The sequence below is a fragment of the Artemia sp. Qi Xiang Cuo genome, chromosome 9 (assembly GCF_049724085.1).
Source record: "Artemia sp. Qi Xiang Cuo chromosome 9, ASM4972408v1, whole genome shotgun sequence".
Lineage (NCBI taxonomy): Eukaryota > Metazoa > Arthropoda > Branchiopoda > Anostraca > Artemiidae > Artemia > Artemia sp. Qi Xiang Cuo.
In genome coordinates this window covers 3,082,873-3,107,733 of record NC_142802.1, presented here as the reverse complement: position 1 = coordinate 3,107,733, position 24,861 = coordinate 3,082,873, and the positions used below count along the sequence as shown (strand labels likewise).

General features: G+C 35.2%; 1 protein-coding gene across 2 annotated transcripts in view; it reads right to left on the bottom strand.

Annotated features, from left to right (window-relative positions):
- LOC148948231 (uncharacterized) overlaps positions 1 to 24,307 on the bottom strand; it is a 29,934-nt gene extending 5,627 nt beyond the window's left edge. The window contains exons 1-4 of one of the 2 annotated variants that reach the window (XM_089093833.1): positions 24,217 to 24,307; positions 12,040 to 12,170; positions 6,004 to 6,192; positions 593 to 694 (exon numbers count right to left, since the gene is read on the bottom strand). In XM_089093833.1, coding sequence (XP_088949959.1) covers positions 593 to 694; positions 6,004 to 6,192; positions 12,040 to 12,157 — 409 coding nt within the window. In that variant the 5' untranslated portion in view covers positions 12,158 to 12,170; positions 24,217 to 24,307. Of the gene's footprint in view, positions 1 to 592; positions 695 to 6,003; positions 6,193 to 12,039; positions 12,171 to 24,117 lie in introns of both variants that reach the window. The other variant, XM_089093834.1, reaches the window with a different exon arrangement.
- Positions 24,308 to 24,861: the final 554 nt, after the last annotated feature.

Sequence of the window (24,861 nt, the reverse complement as noted above, 5' to 3'; positions counted from 1 at the left end):
TGTTAAATAATAGTAATAACGCATAGCCTTTTCATACTCAGATGCTAGACCCATACTAGCTAGGGCTACAAGTGGCATACCAGTGGCTAAGTAAATGTTCTAAGCAAAGTAAAATGTCAACCTCAGTAGTCTTATTTGTACTATGTACATCTGAACCGCTACGAGGACTGGGAAAAGCATTTAAGTTGTCCAGCTCGAATCTCACGCAATATCACTGCCGGTTATAAATTGGAACCCAGTGATAAATCGCACATCGGGGGGGGGGGGGGTATCATCCTCAAAGACCCACATCGCAAATGGAAGGGTTGTATCAGTCTGTATTAATTTAATTCCGTCAGTTTAAGTTGGAGCTTACGTCAAAATCTTGTAGTCAATATGCCGTCCACTTCTTTTGACTTCATTGACATGAAATTAAGGCCTATTTATTTTTAGTGGCAATACATGAATCAATTATTCAGTGAATTTTCAGGATGTGGTGTCACAAAGGTCCTTGAATTGTTATAAAATATGTCACGACTGCTCCACATTGCACACCAATGCCTAAACTAGATAATGTGCTAAGGACACAAGATACAATTTTAAAGCCTCTTACCATCTGCACCACTTTCCAGCTCTTCCGCGTCTATATTTTCATCTCCTTCAACTCCGCTATCAGTTGTTGCAAAGTATTCAAGTATTGGCTCTTCGTCTTCTTCTAAAAGTAAATAAATAACATTTGATTGGATATATATATATATATATATATATATATATATATATATATATATATATATATATATATATATATATATATATATATATATATATATATATATATATATATAACCACCATCTGCAAAAGATTATAGTGGAGCAAGAAAAAATAAAAGGAAAAACTAAATACACCAATATAAAGAAACATTTAAGTTATTATTATTGGAGAAAAACGTCGTCTATTCAGTATCACTTTTATCACAGACTTCTCACGGATTCTCGATCATTCTTTGACTGGATTCATAATTTCAATTTTTTCAAGACGGGGATTTCGGTGCCGCTTAGGGATAAACATTAGAAACTTTGTGTATCTCAAATAGCACTTATTAACTTTATCTATGTCACTCTCGGCAAGTAGATGAGCCGCACCGGCGAGGTAAATAACGTGAGATTGGCACACTGAACGATAAGCAAGTGATTTCCTGGAGTGTCGCCCCCGATTTGGAACAACAATCTCGTAAGCACGTTTAATGGCGGTGGTTGTGTGCTTCACAATGGATTTCCTGATTTTGTGGAGCGATTGAGAAATCATTAACCCGAGGTATTTCAATTATGACACAGCAGGGACTGAATGATTCACAAGAGAAACACTATTGCTCTTAGCCGTGTTGAAAGCTAGAAACTCGCACTTTTCAATGTTAATAAAAAGTCCGATTGACTGAAATTCGTTCTGCAGTCTATTTAAGTTATCTTGCAAGTCTGTCTTCGATCTGCCAAGAAGAAGAACATCATCGGCGTAAGCTATATAAGATAAGTTGGTACCATCTTACATGGTTCAGAATCTGAGAAATTGCATGTTTGAAAATGACAGGACTAAGAACACTGACTTGCCTCACGCCTATTTTGACTTTACTTGGTTCTGAAACTGTGTCTCTCCATTTGGCAGATACTGTTGAATTTGCGTAACAAAATTTTATAGTTTTGACGATACTTACACTTACACCGCTGTGCAATAGAACGCCAAGAGATTGCATACTATTAAACGCTTTCGATAAATCAACGGTGCACACGTAAAGAGGTGACTTTTTACTCTCCGAATCCATTTGCACGTTTTGCTAGTAGTCTACATGCCTCTGGGCAACCAAACACCTTTTTGGAATCCAAGCTGGTCATCTCCAAAAATTCCGATGTCTAACTCGAGAAAAATAGCATATTCAAATATGTTACTCAAAATGCACGATACACTGATAGGTCTGTAAGTTTTACAATCATTGGTGTTTTTCCCTTTCTTCGCAATCGATGTTATAATTCATTTTAGGAAACTGTAGGGAACAATGCTCCTAGTAACGTACATTTAGAAAAGAAGTTGCAGATGAGAATAGGAGCTATCAGGTAAGTTTTTTAAGTGCATTGTTGAAAGACCGTCAACGTCTATCCCGTTCTTACCTTTAGCCAGAACTGTTCTTACGGCGGTTTTAACCTGTTTCAGCGATACGGCGACACGGCAATCCTGTCCTGAAAAACGCCTAAGCTAGCTAGTAACCTCCTCTTCATAATATTTGCTTATGGCAAGATTTTCGATCCCGTATACTGACGTGTAATAAGAATTTCAATCATCCATAGTCATAGGAGAACTAGGTGAACCATCGGTTCGGATTATATTTTGCCACGAAGTCTTATTTCCGGTGAAATGCTGTCCGATAGTGCGGTATTTTTTCAGCTCAGCTTTATATTTTCGTTTAGTGCTCGTTTCAACTCAAAAATATTCCCGTATACGGGTCTTCCACATGCAATCCAAATACTCAGCCACATTTTTGCGCGTTGCTTTGCTGTCTGAAGATCAACAGACTTGGAACATCTCGGTTTTTGTGTGTCAATCTTTACACTCCTAGTAGGGACTTCTGTTGATTCGGCCACTTTCATGCCATGAACAATCTGATAGTAATAAGTGTTAAGATCAATCATGGCAGATGTTCAGGAAGACTGGAGCATAGTACGTGGGATGGCACTTTGATGCAAGAAAGAATTGAAGAGACATTGCCCATACACAAATCAGCATCTCGTTTATTCCAATTCTTCTTCTGCACCTAGCTTCTTGTCTTTTGAATATTCATGTTCTGTGATGGCTGTAGATGAAAAGATAGAACACGATGATCACTAATTGGATCATCTGTGTATACTGTGACGGGAAGATAAGGAATAGATATACATGACACAACGTGGTCAATATTGGATGCATGTCCACTAGAATGGGTATATGTAAAATCCAAAGACTTTGGCCAAATTTGAAAGGAAGCGGGTAGGCAATTTATAAAAATGTCAGAGTGGATATTGTCTTTTGCTGGTTCGTAGTTGAAGTCACCAGCCATTATCCGTTGCTCAAGAGATTCCAGATGTCACCGAAGTGCATCAGATGCTTCAGAAAACTTTGTCAGCGAGATAGCATTATTATAATTAGTAGGCATATATATATTTATTAACTCAGTACCCACAGCAAAAACAGACAAAAAGTTATTTTTTTTAATTGGCAACTTTGCTGATAATTCTTTCCTTGTGTATATTAAGGCCTCCAGACGGACGTCCTGCCGTTAACTTAGCAGGCTGAATGAACAGGTCGTGCGATTTAAGTCTATTTAATAAATTTGCATTCAATCCAGAGAGCATTTGTTCCTGAATGAATAGCACATCGTACAGTTGAAGGAGATCATCCAGAACCTTTCTTTTATTGTAGCATCTGTTAATATTCAGCCTTAGAGCTTTTATAGGACTATTCATGAGTAAATCTTATTTCTCAAATATTTTTTTTAGTTTCTGACATTTTAGGCTAAAACAGACGTGTGGTTCATTGTATGAGATACATTTGGGTCCTGCATTACATGGCAAGTCCTTGCTACTGATTTCAGGTCCGGAACATAAAGCACACTTGGGATCACTTCTACAGCTTTCAATAAAGTGGTCGAAGCTTTGGCACCTAAAGCACCTTCGTGGGGCCTGCTTGTACTTGACCACTCGAAAAAATTCATATCCCAATTTAATTCCGCTGGAAATATACATTTATATATATATATATATATATATATATATATATATATATATATATATATATATATATATATATATATATATATATATATATATATATATATATATATATATATATATATAGAATGAACATAGGACTATGGATATAAGAGCCGTCACCAGCAAAGCACAGATAAATATAAAACAAGGCACAATAAAGTACATGACTATTAAAACTAAAATTAAAACAGTTCTAGAATCATCAATTCAAGGAAGCTCAATTAGGACGGAAGAAACATGCAACTAGCCTCAAAGGTCATTTTGATATTGGATTATTCATTGGTGTTAAACATTGTTTTTGCAATGAAATTTGCTAAATCATTTTAATTAAATTTGCATATAATGCGTTGATTGAATATTTTACCAAATCTGTATTTAAAAGAGTATTATAACTTAACTAAAGTTATTTTTATTGTTTCTCGAAACAAGTGCAGTGGAACGCGGACCTGCTGATGTATCGAAGTTTCCTAAGCAGCCAGAGGGGTTTCTTAGCCTATTTAGTTTTTTTCTTTTATGTTCTTTGGCTATTATCCAACATAGGGAAAATTTCTAGGGGGGAGGGGGGAATTTTAATATCAAGAAAAGTGAAGAATTTATGGAAACACATGTTCTGCCCGAAATAAATGAAACCATAATTTGATATCTGCCATCATTCCGCATTCTCCGATAAAATGCATTGCTGCTTTGGACAAAATGTGATGCAAACATTTGGCTGGGGATATTGAAAAGGTGCAAGTTCACAAATATAAATTTTAAAGGAGAAAAAAACGCAACACTATTGCGCTTGACCTGGTGCTGGTAATTTATTGAACTTACCTTTGTTTTCTATTTCATTTGTTCTGCTCCTGCTAAATTTTCTATTACACTTATATTCAAGGTAGCATTATTGCTTTTTTTATTATTATGTTTTTTACAGAAACTTGAAGCCTAGACATGACTGAAAAATGAAATAAAAACAAACTACGACAAAATCGTCAGCATACTGCTTGCTTTCAATGCTTGAAGGAGGAAATGTCTAGTCAAGATTACTAAAGAGTTTTTTTGACTTTGCACTTTTACCTGGAACCAAACCACCAAGGGTCTTGTCCCATCAAAATTCATCTGTTAACTTTCTTCAAGCAAATGGGGTCCAAAAATTTAGGCGGTCCAAAATTATATATATATATATATATATATATATATATATATATATATATATATATATATATATATATATATATATATATATATATATATATATATATATATATCTGCTTATTTTGTGTTTCTTTTCAATATAATAGTTGCTACTGACCACAGTTTATAGAATTATCCAGTAAGTTTATCGCAGATCATTTCTGGTCTTCATTCTCGGTACGAACAAAAAGCTCCTCCCACTTCTTTCTGCATTAGCGGGTTAGTCTGTTTCCGTCAATCAATGAGAAATGGTTACAAAGCGCATTATTCGTAATAGCGGGTTTCCACTTCTTTCGTGTCCAAGAGAAATCTGACTCGTCTACCCGTGAAAAGATATAATGCCGCTTATGTTTCTATCTGCAAAAACGTTCTCTGGAGCACTCGCACCTTGGTCCGGGTTTTTATAATGGGTGAGATAGGGAAAGATCATACTGGATAATTATATAAACTGTGCTACTGACATAACACCCCGCCCCCCTGATGGTTCCTTATAATGGGCCTATTGGTCCTTTTTTCAGTTTACAGCCTTTCACAAACTTTGTAATTATATTCTGATAAGTTCAAACTTAAATTTTACGGGTTTGACAGAAAATAAGACGTACACATGACTTTTTTAAAACTTATGTATATCCTAAATTGTAATTTGAGCCCGTGGTATCAATTCTCAAAAAATAGAGTGGGGAAGGTCAAAATGATTTTTACAAAATCTAGGGTGGAGGGAGGCAATTTGGCGTTTTTTGGGATGGAAAAATCAAAAGAATGAATTTCATTGTTTTAGTGTTTTATTTTAATTTGATATATACCCTGGGGCTATATATGGGACCACCAGGGGGAAGGGAGGGTGCATTGTCAGGGTAAAGACTATTATACTGAAAAGGAGCATGCAATAAGGCATTTAATGGTACTACCTTTGTTTTATTAGGATTTTCCCTCAAAAGAGCCCATCTCTTACACTGTTATTCAAACTTCATACCTCCCCTTGAAAATTCCCCTACGACTCTGGTCTCAAACTAATGTTCGACTTAATATCCAAAATACAAAAGAAGTATTTACCTAGAATACCAGAAAGACTATCGCCAAGAATTTGTTTTGCTTGCTCTGATGTTAAAGCTTGTTCAATCTTATAGAGTTCTTCTTGATCAATGCTGCTAAAGAAATTGTTCCCAGAATTCTGAGCCATGGTGCGGTCTGTCACCCCGGATTTATCTTCTGTTAATTGAACAAGACTCAAATTCTCCTTCTCTAAAAAATTAGAATCAAATTATAACAAAGTTACAATAAAATTATTTAAGAAACATTAAATTCTAGATACAATAATCTATTTATAAATAAATAGATTTATTAAAGAAACACATGACAAACAAATAATTGTAACTAACTACCTCCCCTAAAAAGCAAAACCTGTTCATGGGGTAAGTAGAGAAAAAAAAAATCCCTAAAAAAAAACACTTGACTACCAACACCACCATATTAGACAATAAGTATGAAAAAATAGACATCATTATTTTACCTCTGGGAAATATGCATCATCAAAATCTTCACAAAATAAATCGAAACTCATATTTTACAAAAAGCAATTCCTTAATGGTTTTTCTATATATATATTGAGGTCCTCAATAATCTTAATATCACTTTTCAATTTCCGCGTACCTCTATATAAGACAGATAAACACGAAGGGGAAGAGAGGCCTCTAGGTACATAGAAATCAACACTACCCCTTGTATTACGAGAATGAACAGTTGACCTGACGCACAGTAAATCATTGAAACAAAGAAGCTGAATATTCTGGTCCAATAAACCACAAAATATAAAATTCGCGAATCTGTGAAATAAACAATCTTATTAAAAAAAGAAACAACTATTCTAAATGGAACAGTCAAAATAATTACTGTAGAATTGGATTATCAGACGAAATTAGTAAAGGTAATAAAAATAACAGACACACACTTTTTGGCAGTATCAAACTGGAAACTGTCAAGAAAACATTATTACTACATTACATAAGAATATACATCTGTTATTTTTTGTCTTTTGAAAACAGAAATATAATAAAACTCTTCCCCGCACTTTCAATCGGTCTCCACTAGAGTATTGCTAACCAGTATGATATACTATGTGACATTAGGGGAGTCTCACTCTTTAGAGATGATACTGGTTAGGGCCTTAGTGATTGCATCAAGGGAGCCTAAGGTCCCTTATTTGGGTTTGCTTAGGTACTTAAAGCTTGAAACCCAAACTGAACACCGTCAGAATCTCTGCCAGTACTTTGAATTGTCCTTTTTAACCACTATTTTCCCTGAGATCATTCCCCGTGATCCGTTCTTTTAGGTGATATTTGTCTTGCACAATTATGTGCAACCTTGAACCTTACAAGGACACGCCAAATCCTTCAGGCTCATATAATGTGCTCTAAAAGATTACCATCCTTTAAAAACAGAGATTCATCGATCAGTAACAAGGGTAACGTTAAACCTAATGAATTTTATACATTTCGAATCAGCATAAAAGCCAATACTTTTTGTCTATTAATTGTTATCTAAATTCATTTTTTTTATCCTTTCCTCCAGTCTAGAATCTCTCACAAAGCGGCAGCCATTGTTCCCAAACTGCAAATGATTATCCAGAAACACACAAGCTGTGAACAAAATTTTGTTCCCATTTTTTTCTTGCACTAACATAATTCTGAAATATGAGCGTAATTATGTGACGTATTTTTTTTTTTTATTATTTGTTAAATTTAATGCTGAACTGACTTTATACATTTTTGCTTCATTTGTCCCTTTGTTGTTTGTATAGCAAGTATTATGACGAGAAAGAAAAAAGTTTCGGCGTGTTGCCAGCTGTGAGTCTTTTTGGAATAAAAAGATTTTGGATTTAAATTCAATTGCGCAAAAATCTAATTCTACATAGTTAGACACAAATCAAAATAAAATGATCATGTAAGAAAACCACTATGAAAACTAACATCTTCTACAGAAATGACATAAAATAATTACTGAATTGGATTTTCAGATTGAACTTGCATGAAGAAATAAAATGAAAAAAAAAGAATTTATCAGCAATATAGCGTTTGAAACTGGTACAAAAATAATGGGACTAAAGTATACAAAATTATGCTGAATGTTTTTGTCACTCCTGACGCTTTTGTCACTCCCTAAACATAATACTTGACTTCACCTTGGCCCCTCCAAGCCCTCCCAGAAAGTCTTACCTCGATCCCCCAGTCATTTCCAAGATATTACAGACACACTGCCTTGATAACCCGGGTGAATGCAATGTCTTTTAATTTGGCTCACTTCTTCACCATGAATGGATCCAGAGAACAGCTAGAACTAATAGTTGACTAATAGATACTAGTAGTTAACTAATAGAACTAATGGATATACTATAGAGAATAGCTAGAACGAACAGCTTAGAACTAATAGAACTTCTAAACACTAGATGTGAAGCCCTCTCGCCCATGAAACATCCTGAAAGTTCCATCTCAATCCCGACCGTTACCGAGACTGACACTGTCACTTATATGTGAACGAATTCTGATTTGCATGGGGGCTTATAGCACAAAAAAGGAGAGGTGAATTACAGACATAGCATTTCTACCTGCACACTACATGAGAATTTCAGCTGCAACCCCCAGGTCACTCCCCACATGTTGCAGATATACTTTCTTTACAGCCTGAATAGGCAAAGTATCTTTAAATCTGCCTCTGTCCCATCCCAAAAGCCAAAATTTGAGGTTCGCTTGACCCCCCAACACCTCTTGAAAGTTTCAAATCAATTTCCCAAGCCATTTTTGAGATATGATGAATGCCCTATTTTGTTAACTTTTGTAAACAATAAGTCTTCCGACTTAAATTGCTACTTTACCTTAAATTTGATTTTAGTCCCACGGGGCTTAAAGTACAAACACTTCTAGACTCATTTGAGGCAACACATGTTTATCCCTTCTCTGCCCCCTACCCCATGCCAAAATTTGAGGTAATATTTGAAAAGAGTCCCTCAAAATTTTAATTTGGTCTCCCAAGCCGTTCCCAGGATATTGCAGATACATTACCTTGTTAACCAGACAACACAAAATCTCTTTTAATTTATCGCTCTCCTCCTCCCAATATAAAATTCTAACACCCTCTGACCGTCCTATCTTTATTTCCTATGCTACCTGGAAGTTTTAACTTCATCCCCCGAGCTGCATCCGAGATATTGCACCCTCCGAGTCATTTTTTAATATCCACTCCCTCCCCTGTCAATACTCCCTGAAAGTTTCAACTTCATACCCGACGCTGTTCCTGAGATATTTCAGAGGCACCATTTTGACAAGCTGGCGAAATATAAAGTCTTTTGATTTACCTTGCTACTTACCAGAGAGTAGATTAGAAGTTCCATTAGAGTATGCAGTACAATAACATTTTGGTCTTACTCCCTTTTCCTTCTCAAGAGCTAAAACTTACAGAGCCCCTTCTCTCTCTCCCAAACACAAAATTTTAAGTTCCTTACCTCCCCTTCCTCTCCCTTTCCCTAATAGCCCCATAAAGTTTCAACTTCACCCTCCAAGACATTCTCAAGATACTACAGATATACTCATTTAATGACATAAAAACACATAGCTTATTTTTATTAGAAAGATCACAGATACGTGTTTATTTATTTATTTTTCTAGGGGTGGTCATATGGAACCAGTGGTCCTAGAACATCAAGAGAGGGCTCATTCAAGCGTAAATCAAAAGCTCTAGTGCCTGTTTTGAGTGACCAAAAAGATTGGAAGGCAACTAGCCCCGCCCTCGCAGGAGAGGGGGAATTTTTGGCAGGGGGATTTTACACAAGAAGAATTTTCCCTGGAGCCTTTCGGGAATTTACACAAGCCTTCCCTTTTCCCTGGAGAATTTTCAGGGGGGGGGGGGAATTTTACACAGGGGTGGGAATGGAGATTTCCTTGCATTATTTGAAAAATGATCAGAAATTAAATGAAAATGACAAAAAAGGTTTTTCTACTGAAAGTAAGTAGCAATGTTAAAACTTAAAACTAACATAAATCAGTCTGTATATTACGGGGGCTGCCCCTTCCTCAACCCTCGCTCTTTCCCTGAAGTTTGACTTTTCGTCACAATTCTTTAAGATATCATTTTAAGCTTTAATGTTGCTACTTACTTTCAGTTGAAAAAACTTGCTTGTTTTTCTATTTAATTCTACTGAAAACTTATCTTTGAACAATGACTAATTTACATAGTTCAGGGCTACTATCCTAGAAGCTGTGGGGGTGATGTCAACCCTGGAAGTTTTCTTATTAGACCTTTTGTCTTTTCAGAAAAAAACAATTCCAAAAGTCTGGTCCAATATCATGGGGGATGGGTTGCAGAAAAGGACATGAGAGGGAGACTATTCACCCTCCAATCAATTTCGACCCTTTTAAAGGGTTCTAGAACTTCCAACTTCCGATCGAAAGAGCCCCTAAACAGTCTCTACAACCACCCCTTCTGTAAATGTATTTGAGGAGCTACGTTTGTTGGCCCTTTTTTAGAGGGGAGGGGGAATACTTTTTTTTTTAGATTTTTCCTTCTATATTGGGTTGTTCCTTAGCTCAAGAACTTAAGAATACAAGTTTTGAGCCAATTATGGAAAGGTTTTTAGCGCTTTGTTGAGTCCCATTTAGGGGGAGGGCAATATATTTTTTTTTCTTTCTATTCTTCCTTCGGCTTTGGGGTTTCCTTGCCTAAGGACCTTATAAAACAAGTTTCAAGATGATCAGGGAAAAACTTTTCTAGCCCTATTTTCCTGGGGAGGGGGGCATATTCTGGAAAAATGTTTTGTTTACATAATATTCTTTTTGATACAAGAGCTTATGGCTGGAAGTTTCAAACTGATCAGGGACAAAAAGTTTTTTGGCCCCATTTCTGGGCTCCTTAACCCCCCTCCATCCCACAACAAAATACCAGATAATTTTGATCCAGAAAACAATCCTGAAAGTTTTAAGCCATCCGCACATCCAACATAAAGCAAGCTTCACCTTTTTTCATAAAAAAAACTTTATGTAATTGACAATTTGCACTATCCATGGCCCTTGCCCATGAAGCTGTTGGGGGTCATTCCGTGGATGCAAATTTGCATTATTATGAACAAAATTCCAATGTCAAATTTTCAATCAGATGACTTGGGGGCTAAGGGGAGCATGGTATTAAAAAAGGTACAGAAGGAGGGCTGGTTGCTCTCGAATTATCTTCCATTCTTAAAAGGTGCAGTAGAGCTTTCCATGCAAAGCAGCAAGAGAACAAATGAACACTGGCGGCCCATAGCTATTTACTTAGCTAGCACTAAATCCCTACCTCTGAATGCAGCAATTATTTTTATTTTCTTATTTCTCATATTTTCAACAATCAAATATGATCTTATACAAGACACTATATTATTTTGTTGCATTCAACATTTATACTTATGTGAATCACGGCCTAACATACCCTCTGCTATTCTACAAATAATGTGTTAGCTTTTGGCCCTTGATGCTAGGGGAAATAACGCAAAGGAAGACCCAGAGTCAAATGCAACTTTTTTGTATTATCAATAATGAAACAAGTTCCTTCTTTATCTAAGTCTTCTTCTCCAAAAATTAATTGTTTACTCCTTTGAATATTGTTTCTCATTTTTACTTTTAGCTATGTATAGACTCACTTCCATTTCCATTCTTCTATAAAAAAAGTTTAATTCTTTGAATATTAATTTTCAGCTTTATTCTCAACAGTACATATATTTGTTTCCTTTTTCAAATTTCCACTACAAAGAAATATTTCAGTTCTTTGTATATTAGTTCTCATTTTATTTTCAATTATGTATATGCTCAGGCATAACTTGAAATAACAGAAGAAAAATTGGTGAATTATAGCCTAAAGGAAAATCATAAGAAATTATATGAAAATCCCAAGATTTCACAGGGGAGGGGATGGCCCAAAAACCTTCCTCCAAACCCCATACAAACGTGCCTATACATATGTTTTGTTTTCTTTTATGTTAGATCAGAGCAATTACCTTCTAATAATATGTTACTTAAAGGAACCAAGATAGAGGCATAAAAATGCTTAGAGACATAGAAATGAACTTACTAGCAAATCTTCTCAGTGAAGTTTCATCGACGAGAATATTTTCGTTGTTGACGACTATTAAAATTTTCGCTTGATTTGTACAACCATTCTTTGTTTCAGCAATAAAACTGTTGGACATCACTATCCAACCACTAAAACAAGATAATATCATATAAGAATAATAACAACTAAGAAACAAGTTGACAGAAATATAATAATAATAATAATAACATTTATTCACCCACCATCTACAAAAATAGATTATAGTGGAGCACTACAAAAAGAAAAAAGAAAAGAAACCAGCTTCAAAAAGATAAAGATACAACACTCAGTGTAATTCAAGATACTCAAATAAATGCAGGTGAGAAACGGCATCTATCTTATTTAACTTTTAGCACTGAATTATTTCGAATGCCAAACCATTGTTTGGATGGCTCTTTAAGATCATATTTTTTAAGGCAGGAATTCCTATAACGCGTGGGTATGTACAGTAAAATTTTGCAAATTTATAGTATCACTTTTTGACATTTTCAATGTCTCTCACTGACAGCATGTGGGATGCACCGGCAAGGTAGGTTATGTGTGGTAAGCACACTGAACAATAAATCAAGGCAAGAGATTTCCTGGAGTAGCGTCCACGATTCGGCACTACAGACGCATAATGGCTTTAGTTATTTGCTTAACAATTGCTTGTCTAGTTTTAATGATTGTTTCCGCAATCATAATACCAAGATATTTCAGCTCCGATACTGTAGGGACAACATGATTTCCAATAGTGACAGCATCACTTTGCGGTGCATTAAAGGACAAAAATTCACACTTAACAATGTTGAGAGAAAGCCCAATAGATTGAAGGTCACTTAGGAGTCGATTAAGGTTCTCTTGCAAGTCTGCTTTGGATCTACTGAGCAGAAGGACGTCATCAGCGTATGCCAAGTAAGATAGGTCAGTGCCATGCAATAGGAGAGAGGGCGAGATACGGTCCAGAATCTTAGAGATGGCATGTTTGAAAATAAGAGGACTAAGAACGCTGCCTTGCCTCACACCTCTTCTGATTTTCGCGGGATCTAAAATTGTACCTTTCCATTTGCCAACACAGTCAAATTTTCGTACCAAAATTTCAGAGTCTCACTATGCTCAAACTTACTCCATTGTGCAGTAGAGCACTCATTGCTTGCATGTGATTGACGCTATCGAACGATTTCGATATATTAATGGTGCACATATACAGAGGCGACTTTTTTCTTTCTGAATCCATAAGTACTTTAGCCAGAAGGTGGTGAGCCTATGGGCACCCAAGAGCTTTATGGAACCCAAGCTGATTGTTCCTAAAGTGCCCAGTATCAAGCTCAGAGAAGGTCACATTTTCAAACACTTGACCCCTTTCAGGAAAGAGTTTGGAACGAAACCCCTAGTGATGCACATCTGGAAGATAAGCTGAAGATGGAAATAGAAGCAATAAGGTAAGTGCTTGAGGTGTTTTATTGAAAGACCATTGGTCTCCATCCTATTCTTTGCTTTGGAAAGTACTTAATGATAACTAGATATTTCTTATTAAACGGAATCTGTAGAATAAAAAGATTTGATCAAGAGATAATATTTGACACACAAGAAAAGTACTGCCCCTTTTTACATATTATATGCACATAGGGGAGTAAATATTTTATTTTATCAACCATTTTTGGATGAAGGTATAACAAATAATCATTGATCATTGATTGGTATTTGTGACTCATATTATCTAGCTTAAAGCAATACATAACTAACCCTTGCTTCTAACACATGCAACTCCATGCAAAATTGCTTGTTTTTATCATCTGTCATAATTAATTGATCAGCTGATCAAGACAGATTGATACACACTTTAAATACTAACACATTTCTCAAAATATGAGTCAAGGCTTAGCATAAAAATCCTTTAATTTCTTTTATATGGCAAGTGCATACAGGGTAAACATTTGAATGGGGACTAGTTGATTGTGTCAAACAGTTTGTGGTAACAAACTATAAGTAACAAGCAAGATACATCAGAAGAATCATATTTTTATGCTGATTTCAAATATATAAGTTCCATCAAGTTTAATCTTACCCATCAAAAGTTACGTGCCTGAGAAAATTTGCCTTATTTTCAAAAAAGGGGGGAACACCCCCTAAAAGTCATAGAACCTTAATGAAAATCACACCATCGGATTCAGCGTATGAGAGGACCCTCCTGTAGAGGTTTCAAGCTCTTATCAGCAAAAATGTAGAATTTTGTATTTTTGCCAGAAGAAAAATCATGGATGTGTTTATTTTTTTTTTTTTCAGGGTTGATTGCATCAACCCAGTGATCCTAGAATATCTCAAAAGGGCTCACTTGAACAGAAGTTAAAAGTTCTAGTGCCCTTTTTAAGTGGCCAAAAAATGGATGGCAACTAGGCCCCCTCCCACGCTCATTTTTTCCCAAAGTCACCCAATCAAAATTTTGAGATAGCCAAGTTCTTTTAACTGAAAGTAAGGAGCAACATTAAAACTTAAAACGAACAGAAATATTCAGTATATGAAACGGGCTGTCCCCTCCTCAATGCCTTGATCCTTACGCTAAAGTTTGACTATTTCTCACAACTTTATTTTTTAAAACAATAAAAAACTTTAGCATAAAGAGTGAGGCGTTGACGAGGGGACAGCCATGTCCATATACAGAATAATTTCTGTTCGTTTTAAATTTTAATGTTGCTCCTTACTTTAACTTAAAAAAACAGTTTTATATGGTGTCTGCCTTAAGACAGTACTGATAAAAACATGCAACTTTTCCTATCCAACTTTTCCAATCCCTAAAATGGAGATTCTTTTAAAGTAGACATTAGCTATAGCCTATATTCAATAGGCAATCAATATATTCAATTAGAAATTAAGTAAGAACTCAAATTTGAAGTTCCTTCCTGCTTAATAAATCCACCAGATCAGACAGAAAGAATATTAAAACTAAGCATTCTCTTTGAATTACTGAAATTTATATTTTTTGGATCTAGCCTGAGACTTTCTGTGAATAAGCAGATTATTTTATTTAAAAACTATTTGTTGGTGTAGGTAGCCTAAATATTTTTTGTGTGAGCAGAATTTTTTTTTGAAAACTGCAGCATTCTCACAACACAGTAGAAAAATTGCACTTTGGTTGCAAATTTAGCATTAAAATTAAAAAACAAAAATCATAATAAAGAAGAAGAAAACCCAATCAGGAAAATTTTTAGCCACAGAAATTCCTCTGTAATAACTCAGTCAACTGAGCCAAATCACGCCACAAGAACGCCACAATCAAGACCACTCCAATGTCCCACTAACGTACATGCCTCTTTCTACCAATAATAATTGTTTAAATGTTTATGGGCTTGCATCACCTAATTCTGTCTCTCAATGGTCTATTAGTGCACACAATAATAATAGTTTCCTTTCTGATGCTGACACTTCTCTTGTTTCTTCAACAGCAACTTGTTTAGCTGATTTCTCTTCTTTGTTGTTTCATAGTGCTGTATCCAATAACCTTACCAGTCCTTTCGATCCTGCATCGTCGCAGATTCCTACATCTCAGGGGATGAGATTCCTTAGCTCCAGTGTAGATAGCCTCCCTAATAAGCTTTCTGAACTTTCTTTTCGTATGAAATCTGAAGGAGTTGATGTTGCTACAATTACAGAAGTTTCACCAAAAAATACCTTGTCAGTTTTAACTCCTGATGAAATCAAAATTAATGGTTACCAACTATTTTCTAATCTGAATTCCCCACTTTGCCACCAAGGAGTGTGCCTTTATATAAAAGATGGACTAAATGTTAGTCTCATTCAATTCGATTCTCTGAATACTGATGGAATTGAGTCTGTGTGGATTAAATTACATAATCAGAGAACTTCAATTGTAGCGGGTGTTGTTTATAGAAGCCCCAGTGCTCCGTGTGTTATGGACTCGGAATCTAATTTAACGGCCATGTTGCCTCATTTGATGGCCGACTTTTTCAGTTACGATCTTGTCCTTATGGTGAACTTTAACCTTCCTGACATTATTTGGACTGAAGGTTCTGACTTTTGTAATAGATACTAGTTTTTTTTGTCTACCTGCTCTGATTACTTTCTTTGTCAAACAATATCACAACCTACTTGTTAAAGGGAGGGTAAAGTCTCCAGGACTCTTGATCTGGCTACACTCAGTAACCCTGACCTTCTTATTAAGAATGTAATAGCCACGCCTGTTGGTAAGAGTGACCATGTTGTAATTATTTCAGTTATGTCTACCTACCTTTCGGCCTTCTTCTAAGCAACAAAAGTATGTAAACCACAAAATAATCTCTGAAAAACTAGCCAAAGTCAACTGGAAAACGCTTATTACTGATGATATTGAGAAGTTGGTCAAATGTAAAAACAAAAACTATAAATGTTGAAAAGTCATGCACCAGAATTTATCAGGTAAAACAGGCAAACAGTTTACCTTTTTTAACTACTAAAGTTAGTAAGCTAATCAATAGAAAACACAGACAATGGAACCGTTATAGAAAAAATAAGACCACAGAAAATTATCTAGTCTTCAAATCCTTTCATAATCAAACAACAAACCAAATACAGGTGTTGAAGAGAAGGTTTGAGGAAAAACTGGCAGAGGAAGTTAAGGTTAACCCTAAATCTGGCGTTATGCCACTCAAAAATGTAGCAGCAGATGCACAATCCCAGATATCCTGCATGATAGTAAATTGGTTGCTGATCCTGAACTGAAAGTTGAAATTTTCAATCAACATTTCCCTTCTGTTTTTTTTTGTCCAACCCCAATGTTGTATATCCTACCCCTCCCTTATATGATGTATCACATAATATGGAACCAATTCTGACTACAGATACTTTGGTTCTAAAGGAACTTACATCCCTCGAACTGAATAAATCTGCTGGACCAGATGGCATTCACCCATATATTCTACACAAATGTCGTACAGTCTTGTGTCAACCTCTTTCCCTGCTGTTCAAATTATCATTAAATCTTTCTAGACTACCTCAGGATTGGAAAACTGCACGTATTATTCCTATTTTTAAAAAAGGCAGAAAGGACCTAGGTGAAAATTATCAACCCATCAGTATGACATCAGCAGTTGGTAAGGTTCTTGAAAAAATAATCAATTCTGCAGTTGTTAAACACCTTGAAGTAAATAATGTTTTAAACAGTTCACAACATGGCTTTCGTTCTAGAAGATCTATTGACGCCAATCTCCTTGAATCATATGATCACATCACCAAGTTGCTTGATATTGGGGCTCCTGCTGACATGATTCTGCTTGACTTTTCTAAAGCTTTTGACAAAGTGTGTAACAATCAACTTGCAATTAAATTGCGCACAGTTAAGCTTAAGGAGAAATCCCTGCTTTGGATCCTTGATTTTCTTTACTCGCGAAACCAATGTGTTCAGTTGTTTGATGACTCGAGATTGTATTCTTTCTTCCTCAACATGTGTTCTGACTGGAGTTCCTCAGGGTAGTGTCTTGGGTCCTACATTATTTAATATTTTCATCAATGATGCTCCTTCTATTATCAGCAGCAATTCAACTCTTTATGCAGATGACCTGAAGCTTCTTGGACCAGCTCTGTCCTGTGAAGATCATGCCTGGCTACAAATTAACCTTCAACTACTGGGTCAAGGGGCTGATGCCTGGCTTCTTAAATTCAATGTTGCCAAGTGCCATATTATTCACTTTGGCAAATAGCATCCTTTCCACTCTTATTTTCTCTTAGGCCACCCACTCCCCTCTGTAAATAATGAGCAAGATCTTGGTGTCACTAGTGACAATGAATTAAAATTCAGTATACGTGCTAAGAGGTTTGCTGCTGGGACTAGTTCAACCTTGGGTTTGATTAAGCCTACCACCTCCACTCGTTCTTCTAAAGTCATCAGCCTTCTTTATAAGGGACTTGTGTATCCTAAGCTTGAAGTTGAATGTCACTTGCCTCTCCATATTTAAAAAAAAAAATTTAAAGTTCTTGAAGATGTGCAGAGATGTGCCACTAAAGTGATATCTGGCATGCAAGAACTTTCCTATCCTGTAAGACTATCAAAGTTGAATCTCCCTACACTTGTATACAGGAGAAATAGAGGGGATGCCATTTTAGCCTTTGTTATAGAGGGCTAACATTCTCCCAGCATTATTCTCTACTGTTAGTACCAAGTCAAGAACTAGACGTCATCAACTGAAACTTGTTAAGCAGTCTACAACATCTAGAGTCCGTACTCAATTCTTCTCAACACGTATTGTCAACAATTGGAACAAATTATCTAATGAAACTGTTACTGCTGAATTTGTTGATGTTTTTAAACAAAGGCTAGATGCTGAGTTGTCCTCCAAAGACTGTAAATTCAATTGGGATGCTATCAAAGATGGAGCAGCACCTGGTCACCAGTGATTCTTGCATACAACTAGTCATCATTCCAGAGCTCTACAAGGAGAAATCCTTAGATTGCTCCTAGCTGCAATTTAAGGTACTTTAAGGTTTCCTTACTAATCAGTGTCCACTAAGTTTACACAGATAAAATTTTCAAATGCTGTAACAAATGCATCATAAGCTGTAAAGCTTATGATGGAAACCGTTTTTAAAAATTAATTTTAGGCAAAATAATTTTAGGTTTTATATACCTTAGATGAGACTTCCAATTTAGATTCAATTCCTGTGGCAACAGGTATATATAAAAAATCATTAGCAATAAAGTGCATGCTTATTAACCTTAACAACATGTTTAATCACTCTCTATATATAGGTGCCTTAAAGATCCCAATGCTTGATAATTGTGTGGTTTGAGAAACATAAATTTCTAGCCCTTTCATTAGTGAAATCTGTAAAAAGCTTTTAAGAATACCCTATTATACATACAGAACCATTAAGATAAAGAATCTTTTTTTATTCAGGATCTTGTAGATGAGAATCCTGTATCCTCTAACTGCTGAGAAATCAAGAAGACAAAATCAGTTTATTAAGGTGAGAGGATTGTGGATTGTCAGAAAAAATAACTTTATGTGTGCAGTTTCCTGCATTGTTCTGACTCTAAACCTTATTATAGGATCTATTTATTAAGAGTGGCTTTACACATTCAAAACCAAAGAATACTATGAGCAAGTCTTTCAAGTACACAGTTGACTAAAGAAGGATCTTCAATGATGCCAAGTATCTTACTTGCTCTAGCAACAGGAGCCTAGATATGCATAACATTCTGACTATTATGAGCCTATGCACAGGCATTTTTTAATCCTATTATTATCAAAGGCTCTTTTTATGTGCTTCTAGTATTTCAATATCCAATGGTATACTAAATTGCTGGTCAACACATAAAATTGCCAACTGCTTCTAGGAATGATATAGACTTATTTAAGCATATTAGAATTTTTCAAAGTTTTCAGAATTTTATAGTACTTCCTTCCAAAGAGGAGTAATTCTGCACTAGCACCTTTTTCTACTTCATATTCATATCTGCACTACATTTTATATCTGCACTAGCAGCTTCTTCTATTTCACTGCATACTGATTTGTCACTCAAAAACTAAAACATCATTTTTTACATAACAAAACTAGGAAATTAAAGGAAATTTTTTAACTTGATCACAAAAACTTGACAGAAATTAATTTTATACAAGGGTCCTTTTTTCAACTTCCAATGGTTCTGTGCAGATGCATGTAGCAGCAGAAAGTGGGCATGCAGTGCATTCAACTGCACAACTCTCACTGTTTCTTTCTACTTAGCATGAGAAAAGACAAAGGGAAGTGAAAGGATAGATGGGAAATATATAATTTGGGCTATATATTTGTACATTAGGGGGGTGAGGTAAAGTGTTTGGACAGTGTGAAGTCAGAAAACAATTCTTTCTTCATAATATCAGAATAATTGTAGCCAATACATTTTGCATGCAGATCCACTGTAGTTCACTGTTGCTGAAAAGCAAGGCCCTAAAATTGTTGACAGGTGGCCACAAAAATTGTCAAATGGTGACAGCTTTTGAGCTCCTTAAGCATTATCACCATGAAGGAGATGACTTTTTGAATCAAATGTGGCTGGAAAAGAAACCTGGATTTAACAGAACACACCAGAAACAAAACAACATCACAACAATGGATGCATTCACATTCATGGTAAAATTCTACATATGCTACTTTTTGCAATCTTTGAAAAAGGTTAGGTTTGGAAAATGGAAATTTTAGGGATGGATCTACAGACTAAAGCATGACCTGGGAAGGCATTTTAAAGTACCTACTTCCACTCTTTCTCTCTCTAGAGGGCACTTTGATGACCTTTAAAAAATTTTGTCTTATAAAAGTGCAACCTTGCAAAATAGATCTTGCTCAAATGAAACACAAGAAAAGTGTTTCATCTTCACAATTTTGCTCAATCCCAACTTATGAGGTTCAAAAAATCAGCAAATACATTTCCTTAAATTTAGAAAAAAGCATGGGTATGGCTTAAAATTCTACTCAAAGAACAGGAATTGCATTCTTAAAACTAAAAACAAAAGAAAAATAAACTAAAAACTGAAAATTAAGGTATAATATGCATTTAATTAAGGTAAGATACAACTGCAGCTGCCAGTCATCTGTGTCTCATAAATTGTGATTAATATGTATATATATACAAAAGAGCTGGGATAGGATGCTGCTTATCATACCAAAACAACTTGCATACTCTGTCAGAAATTGACATTATGCAGCAATGTTTACCCTAAATTAAAGAAGAATGGTCCACTTGGTCATACCTATCTCTGGTCACTGTTACCAAGTAGGTTTAAATTGCATCTATCCCAGCAAACTCTTAGTCAAAAGGCATGTCACTGGGACTGGGCCATGGGCACCTGTAAGCTGAATTTTTTTTATTTTTTTTTTTGGGGGGGGGGGCTTACCTGGTCTAATTGGCACTTCCAATGCTTTATAGGACTAATAGAAATCTCAAAACAAAAATATAAGGCAGGATCATTTAGCCAGGGGGGGCTGGTGCCCCATCTGCCCCCCTTCCCCATATGAGTGCCCATGCACTGGGCTGTAAACAAAATCCAACATTGGACCTTATCTTGCTCAAAAGTGCATATTAAGGTATAGTGTTGTTTTGTCAAAATTTCAATGGGTATAAACCTGTTGATGAGGCAAATTTGTTAGACTTTGAAATCAGAAGAGGGTAAACATAGTAGCTTGGTGATACCTTCCCAGAGTAGATTTTTGGCCCAGGTTCATTATCAAAAGTTTCATTTTCCTAACCTAACCTCTTTCCAAGATAGCAAATAGAAGTTAGTCTAGAATTTTACCATTTTGCTAAACAGACCAAAGAGATTCAAACAAACCTTCAACAATAGAAAGATCATGGCTACTGTGTTTTGGGACCAAGAAGGTGGGTAAATTAGCATTGGGTCATATAATTTAGCTAAGAGAAAAGTGAAAATGTTATTTGATGCCTTTTTATATACTCTTTCATAATTGAATAATTGTTTCTGGGGTTAATTGGATCTTTAGCTCTTAAAGGGGCCCCAAAGGTATTTTATTTTTGCAACCACAAATAGAAGTTATCAACACTAGTTAAGTTATTGGAAAATGGTTAAAACATATCACTAGTTTATACATAAGCTATTCAAGAATAACATATTCCAAAAACGCTTATTTATGAAAATTCAAACCTCATTTATTAGGCTACACAAATATAAACTGTTTTCCTACTGTTTCAACTTAAGGGTTTCAATTGCAAATTCCTAATTGCAAAATTCAATGCTATTTTTAGTTGACAAAACTTGAAAAACACACCTTAAATTGAAATGGTAGGAAAATAGCTTATATTTGAGTTGCCTAATAAATGAGGTTGGAGTTATTATAAAACTAATAAATGAGGTTGGCATTTTTTGAATATATTACTCTTGGACAACTTATTTATAAGCTAGTGATGTTTTTAACCACTTTTCAATAACTTAACTAGTGTTAATAACTTCTTTGAGTGGTTACAAAAATGAAATTACTTTGGGGCCTTTTTAAGGGCTAAAAAAGCAATTAGCCCCAGAAGCATTATGAAAGAGCATAAAAAAGGCATCAAATGACATTTTCACTTTCATTTTAGCTAAATTATATGATCCACTGCAAATTTACCAGAAGGTGTACTGCTCATGGAGTCTATTGAGCCCAGAACTATAATCAATGTAGCTATTTCTTGTGAAACTTTATGTCATTTGCATAGAACCATTAAAAACAAACTAAGAGGATAGCTGACCACCAGAATTGTTCTGATCCATAATAGCCTAATGCTTGTCTACACACTTGTGGTGTGACTCAACTGCATCTCAAACAATTTCAATGGGACATTTTCGATCATCTGCCATATAGTACTGACTTAGCAACTAGCCCTAGCAATCTTCACTTTTTCCTGAACTGAAAATACTTCTTGGAGAGAACCACTTCCAAGCCAATGCAAAGGATCATTTGAATTAATGGGCACAGTATCATTAAAGAGGGTATTGAAAAGCTTTTCAACAGATATGACAAATGTCTTAATTTTTCTAGTGTTTATATAAAAAAGTCAGTAAATATTTACCAAATCGTATTATTGACTTATGAATAAAGTGAATATACCACTCAATGCCTTTTTTATGCTCTTTCCAAATAAAATACTCATTTTTGTTGGAAATGAATTATACCAATTTAGGGTATATATATACCAATTCAGGGTATATATTTGCACATTAGGGGGTGGGGGTAAAGTTTAAACTTACCTCCCATTTACATCAGAAATACAATTTACCAACCCCCCTAATGTGCAAATATATACCCTGAATTGGTATATATAGGGGTGGGGGTAAAATTCATTTCCAACAAAAATGAGTATTATATTTGGAAAGAGCATAAAAAAGGCATCAAGTGGTATATTCACTTTATTTGAAAGTCAATATGATTTGGCAAATATTTACCAAAAATTTACAGTAAAGTTCTACCAAATCATATTATTGAGTTACAAATAAAGTGATTACACCATTTGATGCCTTTTTTTATGCTGATTACAAACATAATAATCATTTCTATTTGAAATGAATTTCAGCCCCCCTCTACATATACCTAACCTAACCCCTAATTGAAAGTTATAGGGGGGGGGGGGCTTGAAAAACTTTAAAAAATACATTATAACTGAATTTTTAAAACGCATAAAAAAAGTCATCGAATGGTGCAGTAAATTTTTTACTAAATCAATGATATTATTTTGTAAAAATTTACCCAATTCACCATAGCCTAAGTATCCCTAGGTAGGCTAAAAAATTGTTTTAGACTATATGAACTTATGTATTATTTATGGCCTAACAGAGGTTGATGAAAAACAACCCCAGTATTTGGATTCAGAGTAATATTCTGGTTCTAAAGATAGGCCTATATCTATTTCTTAGCTAGCAGGTAAATTTTTCATTGTTTATATTATTGACTTATGAATAAAGTAAACATAGCCTACCACTTGATGCCTTTTTTATGCTCTTTCAAAATATAATAATCATTTTTTTAAGAAATGGATTTGACTGCCACCTCTATATATACCAATTCAGGGTATAAATTTGCACATAAGGGGGTGGGGTTGGGGGGAAGTTTAAACTTACCTCTCATTTACATTGGAAATAAAATGGGTAAATATCTACCAAATCATATTATTGAGTTAGGAATAAAGTGAATACACCATTTGATGCCTTTCTTTATGCTGATTATGAATATAATAAGCATTTCTATTGGAAATGAATTACCGCCCCCCCCTATATATGCCAATTTAGGGTTAGGTATACATAGGGGGGGGGGGGGCTTAAAATCATTTCTGACAGAAATGCTTATTATATTTGTAATCAGCATAAAAAAGGCAACAAGTTGTATATTCACTTTATTCCCAACTCAATAATATGATTTGGTAAATATTTACCATAAAATTTCCCCCCCCCCCTAATGTGCAAATATATAGCCTACCCTGAATTTGTATATATAGGGGTGGGGGTGAGATTCATTTCTGACAAAAATGATTACTATACTTGGAAAGAGCATAAAAGAGGCATCTAGTGGTATGTTTACTTAATTCATAAGTCAATAGGCTAATATGAACTGCAAAAAAATTACCAGCTAGCCAGTGAATTGAAAAAATTACTGGAATCTAATGTGATATGTTCATTTCGTCAGTATATCCCTTTCAGAAGAGGCACTCAATTAGAACTTTACCTAGATTTTTATCTGTAGATATAACAATTTTCTTACTAAAACGTTAAAACACTAATTCTAATAAGAAAACTTAAACACAATTGTTGTCACAATAATCTTTTCTTTTCTAGGTCAGCGTTGCGAAATTTTTTCCAGTCAGTCATGTTTCAAGCCAAAATCCTGTCATTTGGCTAGCTGGCCTGTCGTATTCGATGTGAAGTAAACCTTTTCGAAACAGTGAAAGCGGTATGCTTTCAGATCCTATGGTGGAAAAAAGTATTTCAAAGTCAAGAATAAGGCAGAAAAACTAGCCAGCTCATTTATATACTATAAATTTTTGTGTTTACTGTCAGCCTAACCTTTGTTTCCAAATTAGCCCTAATTACTGTTTGTACCATATGTGTGATATTGCATGCAGTGTCTTATGTCACAAAGACGGAAAAATAATAGAGGCCGAATCCTCACGACTCTTCCGAATTTATTCTATTTTTCCATTCTGAGCTTGGTATGACTCTGCGTTAACTGTTTAATCTGACTATAGAAGTTCTGTAGAATCTGACCTCTATTTTTTTATCTCAATAAGTTCACTGGCTCTCAGCTAATAGCGGTTTCACTTTACCATCAGAGGCAACACTCCAGTGCTGCCTATAGTCAAAACCCATGAGA